The sequence below is a fragment of the Penicillium soppii genome (assembly GCF_028829465.1).
Source record: "Penicillium soppii strain IBT 18220 chromosome Unknown utg000005l, whole genome shotgun sequence".
Taxonomy (NCBI): domain Eukaryota; kingdom Fungi; phylum Ascomycota; class Eurotiomycetes; order Eurotiales; family Aspergillaceae; genus Penicillium; species Penicillium soppii.
In genome coordinates this window covers 2823725-2835763 of record NW_026643235.1, presented here as the reverse complement: position 1 = coordinate 2835763, position 12039 = coordinate 2823725, and the positions used below count along the sequence as shown (strand labels likewise).

General features: G+C 49.4%; 6 protein-coding genes across 6 annotated transcripts; 5 read left to right on the top strand and 1 right to left on the bottom strand.

Moving 5' to 3' along the window:
- Positions 1-218: 218 nt before the first annotated feature.
- Positions 219-622, top strand: N7529_006510 (copper metallochaperone COX17; the record flags this gene model as incomplete). Its single annotated transcript, XM_057242037.1, has 2 exons — positions 219-422; positions 482-622. The coding sequence occupies 2 exons, from the start codon at positions 219-221 to the stop codon at positions 620-622; spliced, it is 345 nt and encodes a 114-aa protein (XP_057097396.1).
- A 303-nt stretch (positions 623-925) lies between these two features.
- On the bottom strand, positions 926-2806 carry N7529_006509 (dolichyl-P-Glc:Man(9)GlcNAc(2)-PP-dolichol alpha-1,3-glucosyltransferase ALG6; the record flags this gene model as incomplete). Its single annotated transcript, XM_057242036.1, has 3 exons — positions 926-2303; positions 2359-2521; positions 2575-2806. The coding sequence occupies 3 exons, from the start codon at positions 2804-2806 to the stop codon at positions 926-928; spliced, it is 1773 nt and encodes a 590-aa protein (XP_057097395.1).
- Positions 2807-3757: 951 nt separating this feature from the next.
- On the top strand, positions 3758-5285 carry N7529_006508 (putative nucleolin protein Nsr1; the record flags this gene model as incomplete). Its single annotated transcript, XM_057242035.1, has 2 exons — positions 3758-4309; positions 4365-5285. 2 exons carry the CDS (start codon positions 3758-3760, stop codon positions 5283-5285), a joined length of 1473 nt encoding a protein of 490 aa, XP_057097394.1.
- A 785-nt stretch (positions 5286-6070) lies between these two features.
- Positions 6071-7560, top strand: N7529_006507 (uncharacterized protein; the record flags this gene model as incomplete). The annotated part of the gene is made up of 2 exons (XM_057242034.1): positions 6071-6212; positions 6323-7560. The coding sequence occupies 2 exons, from the start codon at positions 6071-6073 to the stop codon at positions 7558-7560; spliced, it is 1380 nt and encodes a 459-aa protein (XP_057097393.1).
- Positions 7561-8483: 923 nt separating this feature from the next.
- Positions 8484-9704, top strand: N7529_006506 (Zn(II)2Cys6 transcription factor domain-containing protein; the record flags this gene model as incomplete). The annotated part of the gene is made up of 1 exon (XM_057242033.1): positions 8484-9704. One exon carries the CDS (start codon positions 8484-8486, stop codon positions 9702-9704), a length of 1221 nt encoding a protein of 406 aa, XP_057097392.1.
- Positions 9705-10070: 366 nt separating this feature from the next.
- N7529_006505 (MFS transporter) lies at positions 10071-11738 on the top strand (the record flags this gene model as incomplete). Its single annotated transcript, XM_057242032.1, has 4 exons — positions 10071-10288; positions 10349-10805; positions 10865-11440; positions 11490-11738. The coding sequence occupies 4 exons, from the start codon at positions 10071-10073 to the stop codon at positions 11736-11738; spliced, it is 1500 nt and encodes a 499-aa protein (XP_057097391.1).
- Positions 11739-12039: the final 301 nt, after the last annotated feature.

The following is a 12039-nucleotide window of genomic DNA, read 5'->3' as shown; positions in this document are numbered from 1 at the left end:
TGTAGCAAAAAAGGAGGCGAATTCGGGGAGGCAACATTTGTTGACAACCAAAAAAAAAATAACTACGGTACCGCATAGAGGCTGGGGCCGCTATATGCGCATTAATAATCTCTGATGGTGTCAGGTCATTCATAGAATTCTGATCACTACAACCAATTCGCAATTCAGTTCTTGTCTTTTGCTCAGCTTTCATATCTATCCCAAGCTGTACCTACATCATGTCTTGGCTCTTCGGTTCCTCAAGTGGTGAGTCTCCATATCGAATTGCTATTACCCTCAATCCATACACTTGCGCAATGCGCCAATTACATTGCATTGCGGAGATGGAATATAGCTTTTTCTTACCCTTGGACCTTACAGAAAATAAATCTGCTGCATCAGAGCAAGCACCAGCTCAAACTTCTCAAACTGAGAAGCCCAAGGTGTGTTCCGATGCAACCGAATCCGCATGCGCAAGCGTTTAACCCTGTGTTCACTCTAGCCCTGCTGCGTCTGCAAGCCCGAGAAGACCGCCCGTGACGACTGCATGCTATTCTCGAAATCCGAAAACCCCGAGGAGGAATGTAAGACCACGATCGAGCAGTACAAGACTTGCATGGCTGGCTTTGGCTTCAAGGTCTAGACTTTGATCTCTGATCGAGTTTGCCGATCTGTATCATCACCATACAGCATTGTACAATAGCGTCTATTGGCGGGAGTTTCTTGTTTTCTCTAGTATCATCTGCCCAGGGGGCATCTTCCTACATGAGAAATATTGGGGTTTAAATTACTAGGGATTGAATTCCCCAACGACATCTCACATCATGCATCAATAATGACTCGAATCACATTAAATAAAATGAACCAGCACCGTGGGTGCTCTATTTCTGATAATCACACAATAAGGGGTATCACTGAAAAGCACACGGCTATCCACCGAGAAATATCACTGCTTCTTTTTTTGATTGTCCTCCACAGATGCCTGTCGATCAATCTGGCGGCACTGGGTGAACAGTTTCCACATACACCACAGATAGGCAGTCCCGAAACCAGCAGCCCCGATCAAAGCATTCAACACTACCCATAGATCAGGCTTGCCAGGGGGTGGAGCCACAAATGCATCAAGAATATGCCAGGCAATCATGGCTAAATAGAAACCAAAGTGCAGGATAGTGGTGAGAGTGCTTGGCTCGAATTGACTTGCTTCTTGGGATGCCCGGCTTCGGTAAGTCTCGAACGAAGTAGGAGGGAGACCAAGGAGATATGCCCAAAGCAGAGTAAGAACTATGTAGGGAACCCGCAGCTCATCACGTTTAAGAAGAGGGTACATGGTCCAGGAGCCGAGGATATTGGCCCAGCCCACCCAAGCACGGATCTCTTTGCTCAGTCCACCGTCACCAGCAAGAAGCAAGGTCATCGGTAGAAGAGGCAATAGAACACTCTTTTCATGTACCTGGAAAGAGAACAAGAAGAATCCCCAGGAGACGGCGGACAGAGCGGGAAGGAGAAGGGAGGCGCGCGGATGGCGGAAGATGATTGCACATGGAATGATGATGGACGTCAAAGTAGCACCGAGAGATGCCCGCTGCAACAATGAAGCATCGAAGCGGGTGAGCTTATAGAAAGTATGAATGGCACACCAAGCGTTGGCGACTTTGTCTTCGAAAAGGCCACGTGCGAAGGGGAACACGCGATGTATGATCTGCGTTAGCTGGAACAGCAAGCCATATAGAATGGAGTTCTTGTCAACTTGAGCAGGAAGCAACTGCAACAAAGGGGGCACTGGAGCAGATGCGAACAACTCTCTGGCTTCAGCAGTGGAAGCACCAAGCATGAGGGGAGCCAAAAGCAGCGCAAAAGCCGCCAGCGTGATGAGGGCTATATTAACGAGGCGGGGAAGGTGGAGCCGAGGAAAAGTGCAGACGCCGAGGAGATAGGCGAACATGACCGGTGCATAGTATAGCGCCATTTGCTTAAATCCCAATGCACCAACGAAGAAAATACAGGCCCAGAGCATACGCCCAGCCAAGATAGCGTCCAAGCTCGCGACAACCAAACCTAGCATAACTGTATTGTATTGAAAATGGCCATGGTCGACGAGGATGTTCGCTGGCTGTAGAAGGATTGCCGCAAGAGCAATCGAGGCAGACCACGCATGGACGCCCTGTATCCGTGTGTAGCGGCGGAGGAAAGTGACCACGGCGGGGATGAACACGAGATACTCGGAAACAATGACGGTGGCGCGCATGTATACTTTGAGATGGGGGTCCTCGAAGCCTCGGGAAACATCCAGAGCGAACCAAGCTGGATCAAAGGCGGAGCCACTAGACAGGAGAGTCAACAGGATTCATAACACAATGAGGTGGCTGGTAGACATACATCTTCCCAAGTAGCCAGCTGTGGTATGCAGTCAGTGGTGGATAGTCCAGACCCCAATACTGCAAATCGTAGGTGTACCACTGTGTCGTTGGGAGATGCGTGGTGATTTCCATCCAATGGCGTTGCGCTTCAAAGTCACCATGCATCGGAGGAACCTGAAAGCCTTCAAAAGCGTCAGAGAACGTAGCCCGCCTCAATAGAATAGTGAGCACACACCAGAGTAACCCCACAAGCTCACAGCCCATCGAAAGAGGCCAACGGCCATCAGGATGAGAGGAAGGATCAGCCATTGAGAAACACCTGCTCGTGCAGCCCACAGGAAGGAGACAAGCGGAAATGCCGGAGTTTGTTTTCCATCACCAATATCCAAGATCAAATTATTGTTGGAGCCGGGGGAGGTCGCGATTCTTCCCTTCTTGCGGGGACGGTGTGATGAGGGTGCCGCCATCACGATACAGGCCAGGTGGCAAGTTTTAGCGTCCCATTGACTGGAGAAAAAAAGCAAGAATTGAGAGTAGTAGAGAATAGAACAAATAGTTGAAGGACTATAAGGTTGTATTGAGGAAGCAACTTGGCCTACATGTAGGAATAAGAAAGGTACGACGAAATGACATCTGAATATTAAGGAACCAGGGCGGACTGTGAGTCGTCAAAAGGTACTCGAAAGGTACCCACATCATTTCCACGCTAAGTACCTGATCTAACCAGGTATAGTAGGCGGCGTATTTCTGCCAGCCTCCGAAATTTTTTTTCCAGAAATTTTTCTGATAAGAAAGTTGATGGTCCCCCAGCTCTCAACTTTTTTTTCTTCTTCTTCTCATCCTCTCTACTTCTTTTCTCTCCTCCCCTTTCCATTAAAAGTAATCTATATCAGGTTCCTTTTCTTGTTTTATTACCAAAAAACCTTCTCTTGTCTTCAAGAGAACTCTTATTTCACTAACTAACGCAGTCGCGTGGGTTCTATCTCGTAAGTTCTTCAACAGATACTCTGTGGGCTTCTATCTCTCTGAGGGCTGTGGGCTTGTCATACATCTATTCTGTGGGCTCTGTGGGACATCTTCCTCGTGGGTTACATATTCTAGACAGTATTCGGCTGTCGGTCGCTTGTGGGCTTGGAAACACTCTTCCGTTCATTCCGTTCCGTGGGTTGCTTGTGGGTTAACGTCCAGCTGTGACTAGATCACTTCTGGCAGTTCTTTTCTGAGGGCTGTTCCATTTTCATCCATTTACGGGTGCTTTGAGGGATCGTGGGCTTTGCCGCACATACTACAAGAATTTCACTTGTCAATACAGTATGTGCAACCCTACCCAAGCTACAACCCAGCAACCAAGCCCTCCACCACACGAGTGTAGCTAGATCTGAAGGCAAATTGCTAACATATTCTCTTCCTAGTTCACAATGTCCAAGACTTCCAAGGTTGCCGATAAGGGCTCCAAGGCCTCCAAGGCCCTCAACAAGGTCAAGGATGCCGGTGTCACCAAGGCCTCCCAGTCCCCCGCTGCCAAGAGCAAGACCATCGCCGCCAAGGTCGTCTCCAAGGAGAAGTCCAAGAAGGACAAGAAGAAGGCCCCTACTCCCAGCTCTTCCGAGTCCGAGTCCGAGTCCGACGAGGAGATGAAGGATGCTTCTTCCAGCAGCTCTTCTGAGTCCGAGTCTGAGGATGAGAAGCCCGCTCCCAAGAAGGCCGAGAAGAAGGTTGCCGCCAAGGCCGAGTCTTCTGACTCTTCCGACTCTTCCGACTCTGAGTCTGAGTCCGAGGATGAGAAGCCCGCTCCCAAGAAGGCTGAGAAGAAGGTTGCTGCCAAGGCCGAGTCTTCTGACTCTTCCGACTCTTCCGATTCTGAGTCTGAGTCTGAAGATGAGAAGCCCGCTCCCAAGAAGGCCGCCGCCAAGGCTGAGTCTTCTGACTCCGACTCTTCTGAGTCTGAGGCTGAGGCCAAGAAGGCCGAGGTACGTACTGTCATTGACTCGTCGTTTCCGAACACTGCTAATTCTACTATTATAGTCTTCCGACTCTGAGTCTGGCTCTGACTCTGACAGCTCTGACTCTGACTCTGAGGACAGCGAGCCTTCCAAGAAGCGCAAGGCTGATGCCGAGCCCGAGGCTGCTGCCAAGAAGACCAAGACCGAGGAAGCTCCCGAGGGTGCCTCCGCCAACCTCTTCATCGGCAATCTGTCCTGGAACGTCGACGAGGAGTGGCTCCAGCGTGAGTTCTCTGAGTTCGGTGAACTTTCCGGCTGCCGCATTGTCACCGACCGTGAGACCGGTCGCTCCCGCGGATTCGGTTACGTTGAGTTCACCAGCGCTGCCGATGCTGCCAAGGCCATGGATGCCAAGAAGGGTACCGATCTTGACGGCCGTACCATCAACCTTGACTACGCTACTGCCCGCCAGGCTCCCCAGGCCGGTGCTGACCGCACCCAGAACCGTGCTCGCTCCTACGGTGACTCTACCAGCCCCGAGAGTGACACTCTCTTCGTTGGCAACCTTCCCTTCAGCGCCACTGAGGATGCTCTCCACGAGGTCTTCGGTGCCCAGGGTTCCGTCCTCGGCATTCGTCTTCCTACCGAGCAAGAGACCGGTCGCCCCAAGGGCTTCGGTTACGTTCAGTTCTCCTCCATTGAGGAGGCCAAGGCTGCCCACAGTGCCCTCAATGGTGAGGAGATCGAGGGTCGTGCCATCCGTCTTGACTTCTCCACTCCCCGTCCCGCTGGCGGTGACCGTGGTGGCTTCGGCGGCCGTGGTGGTGGCCGCGGTGGTGGCCGTGGTGGCTTCGGTGGTCGCGGCGGCGGCGGCGGCTTCGGTGGCCGTGGCGGTGGTGGTCGCGGTGGTGGCCGTGGTGGATTCGGCGCTCCCCGTGGCGGTGCTCTCAACAAGGGCAAGGGCTCCATCCCTGAGTTCAAGGGCTCCAAGGTCACTTTCTAAGCTTGACATTATCTCCCGCATACGTTTGATTTCTGCAACATATCGGTGTCACTGGGTCTCAGGTTTGCTTTGAAACAAAAAGTTCGTGTTTAATTATGTGTAATATGATCTTAGCTCAAGTATCTTCAATTTGATACATCATTTCAATTTTTATCATCTTCGTTCTACTCCGTACTTGTGTAATCATAAGCCATATTGCCGGTAGTGACCGCCTCCCCCGCGTTTTCTTTTTGTTTTGGCTATGTTGTATCGCGATTTCATGATCTGATCTAGACTTCTTTGATCTTTTGAGACTTATGGGTATGAGGTTTTTTTCTCTTTCAGTCATTTTCTTTCAAGCTCAACATTCTTAAAGTTGGTCTCATTGTTTGGTAAGCCCCTCGCATGTTCAGCCTTTGCACATCACGGGCTGCCAATCACCTCCAGGGCTGTTCGGTCTGCTGATCACCTCATCATTCGATTATCTTTTCTCTAGGGACTTCCCAAGGCAACCTTTCTTCACATATCTATTTTATCTATTTTCAATATTGATTCCAGAGTTTGAACTTTTTTTCCCCTCAACACTAGTCGCTTTATGACTGGGCAAACACGAGATCTGTATGCAAAGTGCTTGGGCATCAGCGGAGGATCGTCAAACACACTCCACTTTGATAAGATAATCTCATCCCCCACGTTGACCGCTCCCCCCTTTGTACCCAGGGTGGCCTGATCGCTTCTCCCTATTTCTATTGACATATTTCCTCTTCTGTTGAGATCTTAACGATCTCTTATTCATCTCTTCGGCCATGCAGCCAAATCACTGCGACCTTCTGAGTCAGGTGCGTGAGCCTGGAGCTGCAAGTCGGATGACGCGCGATGGCCATCAGCCGCTTCGAGATAATAGTGGTCAGCCCCAGCCATCTGGTGCGGCACCCATGAGATCAGAGGGTAGGTAGTCCTTTTTATAATCTGGCCGATACCTCCCCTGCCGATCGAGTTTCAATTTGCTTATATACAAATCGTTGACCACAACATGTACTCACTGCGATACTATATAGATTCTTGGATCGACGTATCCTCACAGCCGTCTTCCTCCTCCTTCTCCTCGGCTGCTACCAACGATGATATCATAACCACCGGCTTGCGAGTCGAACATGGAGAGGCGGCGGCATATCAGCGTCGCAATCGGCGACGTCGTCTACAACATCTTGCTGCGATCACCACAGCCCAGGTAGACTATTCATCGCGGGACACTAGCCAAGCCAGTAGCAGCCAAGAGGAATATGAGGAGAGCGACAGCGAGTCGGATCGAGTCCTCAGCAGTTCGAATGAAGATATGAACCGCCCGACACTCCCAGATTCTTTAGCACCTCGCTCTGTACCACCCTCGTCAAGTCCAGACGAAATCTCCAGTGACGAGGAAGATGATACTTCCACTGCTTTGGGGATGGGGATAAGCCCATCACCATTCGTTCCCCAACCGAACATATTTACACACCCACCACCCACATCAAATGAATCATGGGCTCGTGCTCCTGATACGCGACGTGCTCACTCCGACATACCATCTACCTCGAACCGACGCACAGGCCCTCGAAGAGAATCATTCCCCAGTCCACGATCCTCGCGGAGGACTCAACACCAACATAGCCCCTATAACATGATATCACCTTCTCACCATGCTGATCACGATGCCGCTCTTCGTGCTAGCTTATCAACCCTGCTTTCATGCGCCGCTGCCGCCAGAGGCTTGCCAAAGAATGATAGTCAACCATCGCCCTCACCAGCCACCACATCAAGAGGCGCACGGCCCGCTTCTTTCCGACTAGTGGGCGAATCTGTCGCCATGGGCGAGGAGAGCGGCGACGAAGAGGTCTCGCCGACTCAGTATCCAGAGACAAGTCCCTCTATCGGTGTACCGAGACAGATGCGCGCACCCACAGTGCCATCTGGCCCAGTTGTAGCCAAAGCAAAGCGGCGATCGAGCCCATCAAAAGATCGCAACGCTGTCTCAAAGAAAAGTCGGCGCGCGAGCATGATAGACTCGACAACGCCTGTCAGCCCCACTATCATGACATGGGTCATCAGTGCCGGTGTTGTTGTACTGTTCTCTGCTATCAGCTTCTCCGCCGGATACATGCTCGGCCGTGAGGTCGGGCGAACCGAGGTCGGGATGATGGGTGATGGTGTTCCTGGTCCTCGCCCCTCGGTAGGCTGTGGCCAGGAAGCTGTTCGGGGTGGACTCCGAAAATTACGCTGGGGATCGGCAGCTGCCGGGACTGCAAGCCTCGCATGAATGCAATGTCCTTTATATGAATGGCGAACATGATCTGAACGATTTACGATGCCACAACTGGATTACAGAGCGCTTGGGCTACATTCATTCCGTGCTGTTGAAGCTCGCGCCCCATTGTCCTTAAGTTCCCCTGCCTGATTGAAACGTTTCTCTCATTTCTTTGGCGGATATTCAAGAGTTAAGGTTGTCACATGCGGGAGGGCTCCTGCCAATCAAAAATCGGCGCATTCCAGTTTGTGTGTTTATGCAATTTGCTTCTGTCTGGAAGCGATGGAGTTTGGGGTTTGTCCGTCCCACTAAGGGCATCTGTCAAGTTTCTCAACCAGAATTTCAACCTATACCCTCTTTCTGTATCCAATGGAATTATCAGACTTTCCACATGTGTCATCGAGTCATAACAATGGTAAATAATGTCTAATCGCATCTTGGTTATCGTTGAGCTCCAACTCGTGATAGTAATTGTCACTGTATAATTTCCGAGATTTAAATATTAGTCGTAATAATTTGATAATTACGTACTATATATATTCGCGTGGCTGGCTATGTCTCCTATGTTAGAAATGGGCGGAGACGCCTCTAACTCGGCTTCGGCTAGTGCCTGTAGGCTTAGAAACATATATAATATAGGTGTTGAATTTCATAGGACTCTAAAAAATATGTATTCTGTTGTCCATCAACCCAAGAGCCATATGATCTACAAGATCTGCAGATTGGTCCAGATTCGGTATGCAGCTGACTCATCATCCTATCCAATTTTGAGACTTCATGTGTTGCCCAGGTGCCCAGGTGGACAACCAAAAACTCTCTTTTATTACATTTTCTACCTGCCTGTTCTCTCTTGAGCCTACTTCAAAACCTGGCGGGAGGGGGTTTCTGAAAAGAAAACCCAATCAAATTCCAGAAACGACCACGACAGAGATACGATGACCCCTGCACTAAGCCGACGCAAGCACTTGAAGAGCCGCAATGGCTGTATCCAGTGCAAGAAGCGTAAGATAAAATGTGACGAGAATGGCTCTGTTCCATGTGCACAGTGTGTCAAAAGCCGCCATACTTGTTCATTTACTCCGCCGCCACCTCTTGTTGATTCGAACTTCTCAACGAGTGCTCTACTGGACCTCAAACTATTGCACAATTTCACCACCAAAACATCGCAAACTCTATCAGGAACCTCCGAAGTCCGCGCATGTCTTTCCACGGGGTTTATTGAACTTGCAATGCAACATGGACACGAATACCTGCTGCACTGTATCTTGGCACTGTCCGCTTTCCACATAGTCAACCAGCAAGAAAATAGGGAGTCTTCTCAGCCGCCCCAAGTCGAGGACCACCCCAAAGAGGTTTATCTCCAAGCAGCCTATAAGCATCACGAAAGTGCATTGAAGGGTTATCGACACAGTCTGTCAACCGTGAGCCCAGCCAGTTGCCATGGCATCTTTGGATGCGCAATTCTCCTCTTCATAACAACTTTTGCACGTCCACCAGATAGTGCTCTGCAACTAGGCCAACCGCAAAATTCTACAAATGTTGGCGTATGGCTCAGCTTCCACTTATCAGAGTGGGTCATTCTTATCAAGGGCCTGCCATCCATCGTCGCGTATAATGAGTTTCGCACCGCACTCTATAATGGGCCGCTCGCCACCCTTATGAATGCACAGAGCTATCGCTCGGCGGACGTACAAACTTCACCGCAGAGAGAAGCGGTTTCTTGTCATCTTCATCATCTGTCGGAAGGCATTCGGGTTCATTCTTCTAACGACACAAATATCCAAGTGTGTCTACCGGCAATTGAGACACTTCGTCAGGTTGTGACGGAATTAAATCATTCCAATGACCATGCCCTTGCGTTCCTCTGGCCGATTAGAGTAACCCCTGAATATCTCACTCTTCTCGAAGCAAAAGTACCAGAGGCTCTGGTGGTATTTGCTTACTACTGTGCCATTCTCTATATTACGAGTTCCACGTGGTGGACCAAGGGCTGGCCTCGACCAATACTCGAATCTATCAGAGAGACAATTGATAAAAAGTGGAACTCATGGCTTTCTTGGCCATTGGACCTGGTCTTTCATAATCCAGAAAAATTCGAAAACGGACTATTGCCTGTCCCAACCTTGCCTTCCCCAATAATGTACAATCCCAGGTGATTAAAATACATAATTATTAATACCACGCGTGGCCAGATTTTATCCGTTGATGCACGGAACATCTTGGCGGTTTCCAGCCAATTGCCTTGCCGACCGAGGATTTCGTACAGCCCCAAATCACAGGTGGACCAGGCTTTATAACAATGATTAGGCATTCAGCCAATAGATACATCATGATCAAATGAATACTGTCTTTAAACGATTCAAACGACAAGCTATGGATATAAGTGCGGGAAGGTCCATCTAGCGCCAACGGAAAGGGTCTTCCCGGTCTGTTTTGCTCTTTGCAGCGCTATCTACTTTCATATAAGAATATGGTAATCCCCTGGTTTTATTAGTCCATAATTCTCGAATTGTTTCCCCCAAATGGCAAGTTTTAATGAGAAGTTCAGGCCAATTAGCGAAACTGTGCCAAATATTGAGTCAGCACAGATACTCGCCGATGCTGCGATAAATGATAAAACGGCGCTTGGCTCTAACCTGGTAGACTGGGATGGAGAAGATGATCCGAACAAACCAACAAATTGGACTAGCAAAAAGAAATGGGCAAATGGTGGCCTTCTTGCGCTCATGACGCTCATCACGTACGGAACCTTCTCACCTTCTTACCGCCATGAATCCTTTTTCGATTGACATTGTGATAGTCCCTTGGCGTCTTCCATGTTCGCTCCCGGTGTGGAAGATGTAATGATCGAGTTCAAGTCGACAAGCCAAATACTCGCCTCTTTCGTTGTCTCGATATACGTCCTTGGGTATTGCGTTGGGCCTCTTATTGTCGCGCCACTATCTGAGATATATGGTCGTGTCCCTGTTTACCATGTCTCAAATGTCCTATTTGTCGTTTTCACAATCGCTTGTGCCGTAAGCTCTAGTCTTTCCATGCTGACAGTGTTCCGGTTCTTTGCTGGAGTGATGGGTTCTACTCCATTGTCAATTGGAGGTGGATCATTTGGGGATATGTTCAAAGTCGAAGAAAGAGGTGCCGCAATCGCCATATGGTCTATGGGGCCACTATTGGGACCAGTGATTGGGCCTGTGGCGGGTGGTTTCCTAGCTCAAAGGGCTGGATGGAGATGGGTATTTTGGGTAATCACAATCGCGGTAAGTCTTTGCAAAAACTTGACTCTGAGATCGATGGCGGACTAATAATGATTACGTAGGCGGGCATCATGACGGTGTTGATGTTCTTCTGCCTCAGGGAGACATATGAAATAGCGCTGCTCAATCAAAAGGCTAAGCGTCTTCGCAAAGAGACGAACAATCTTGATCTCAGATCCGCTCGAGACCTAGGCCTGCCACCAAAGCAGTTACTCAAGCAGGCTGCTCTCCGACCAATGAAGCTTCTGATCTTTTCTCCCATCGTTCTTGCATTGTCAATCTATATCGCCTTCGTTTACGGCCTCCTCTATCTTCTCTTCACCACTATCACATCTGTGTTTACCGAAGCCTATGGCTTTTCTCAAGGCTTGTCAGGGCTTGCTTATCTTGGCATCGGAATCGGAATGATGGTAGGCCTTGTACTGGTTGGCGGATCGTCAGATTTGCTCCTCAAGAAGCTAGCCGCGGCCAACAATGGTGTCATCAAGCCAGAATACAGGTTACCTCCGATGATCGCCGCAGGGTTAATTTTACCCATTGGACTTTTCCTATATGGTTGGACCACCCAGTACCAGATACAATGGATGGTTCCAATCATTGGAACAGCTCTTGTTGGAGTAGGGTTGATTGGAAGTTTTGTAAGTTTGCGACTACTCCCGTTCGAACAGCATCTAACAACTACGTAAGATCCCCACCTCGACATATCTTATCGATACTTTTGGAATCCACTCAGCGTCAGCGATTGCAGCAAATACTGTGCTACGATCGCTATTCGGTGCTCTCATCCCTCTAGCAGGACCGTCTATGTACGAGGCACTGGGCCTGGGGTGGGGCAACTCACTCCTCGGGTTCATTTCTCTGGCTATGATTCCAATTCCAGTGCTGTTTTGGAAATATGGTGAGAAATTGCGTACAAGCCAAAGCATGAAATTGTGAACCGATCTGTATGGATGGGGTTGGCATAAATTGGTTTACCTTGGTCATCAATCCAAGCAAATATCTATACAAATCATATAAATAAAATTTAACAATGTCAGTAACAACTGGCGTGGTAACCATAGAGTTCCCAAGGTTCCTCTCTACATAGATTGATTGGAGTGGGTCGGGTGGAAAGTATCATCCAATCACAGCCTCGACTTTGATGAAGTGTCAGTGACGCTAAACCCTATCTGGTGCGCGAGAACGATAGCTAGTCCCAAAAGGGTTACTTCTTTTTTTCTTGGGCCTCACATAACTT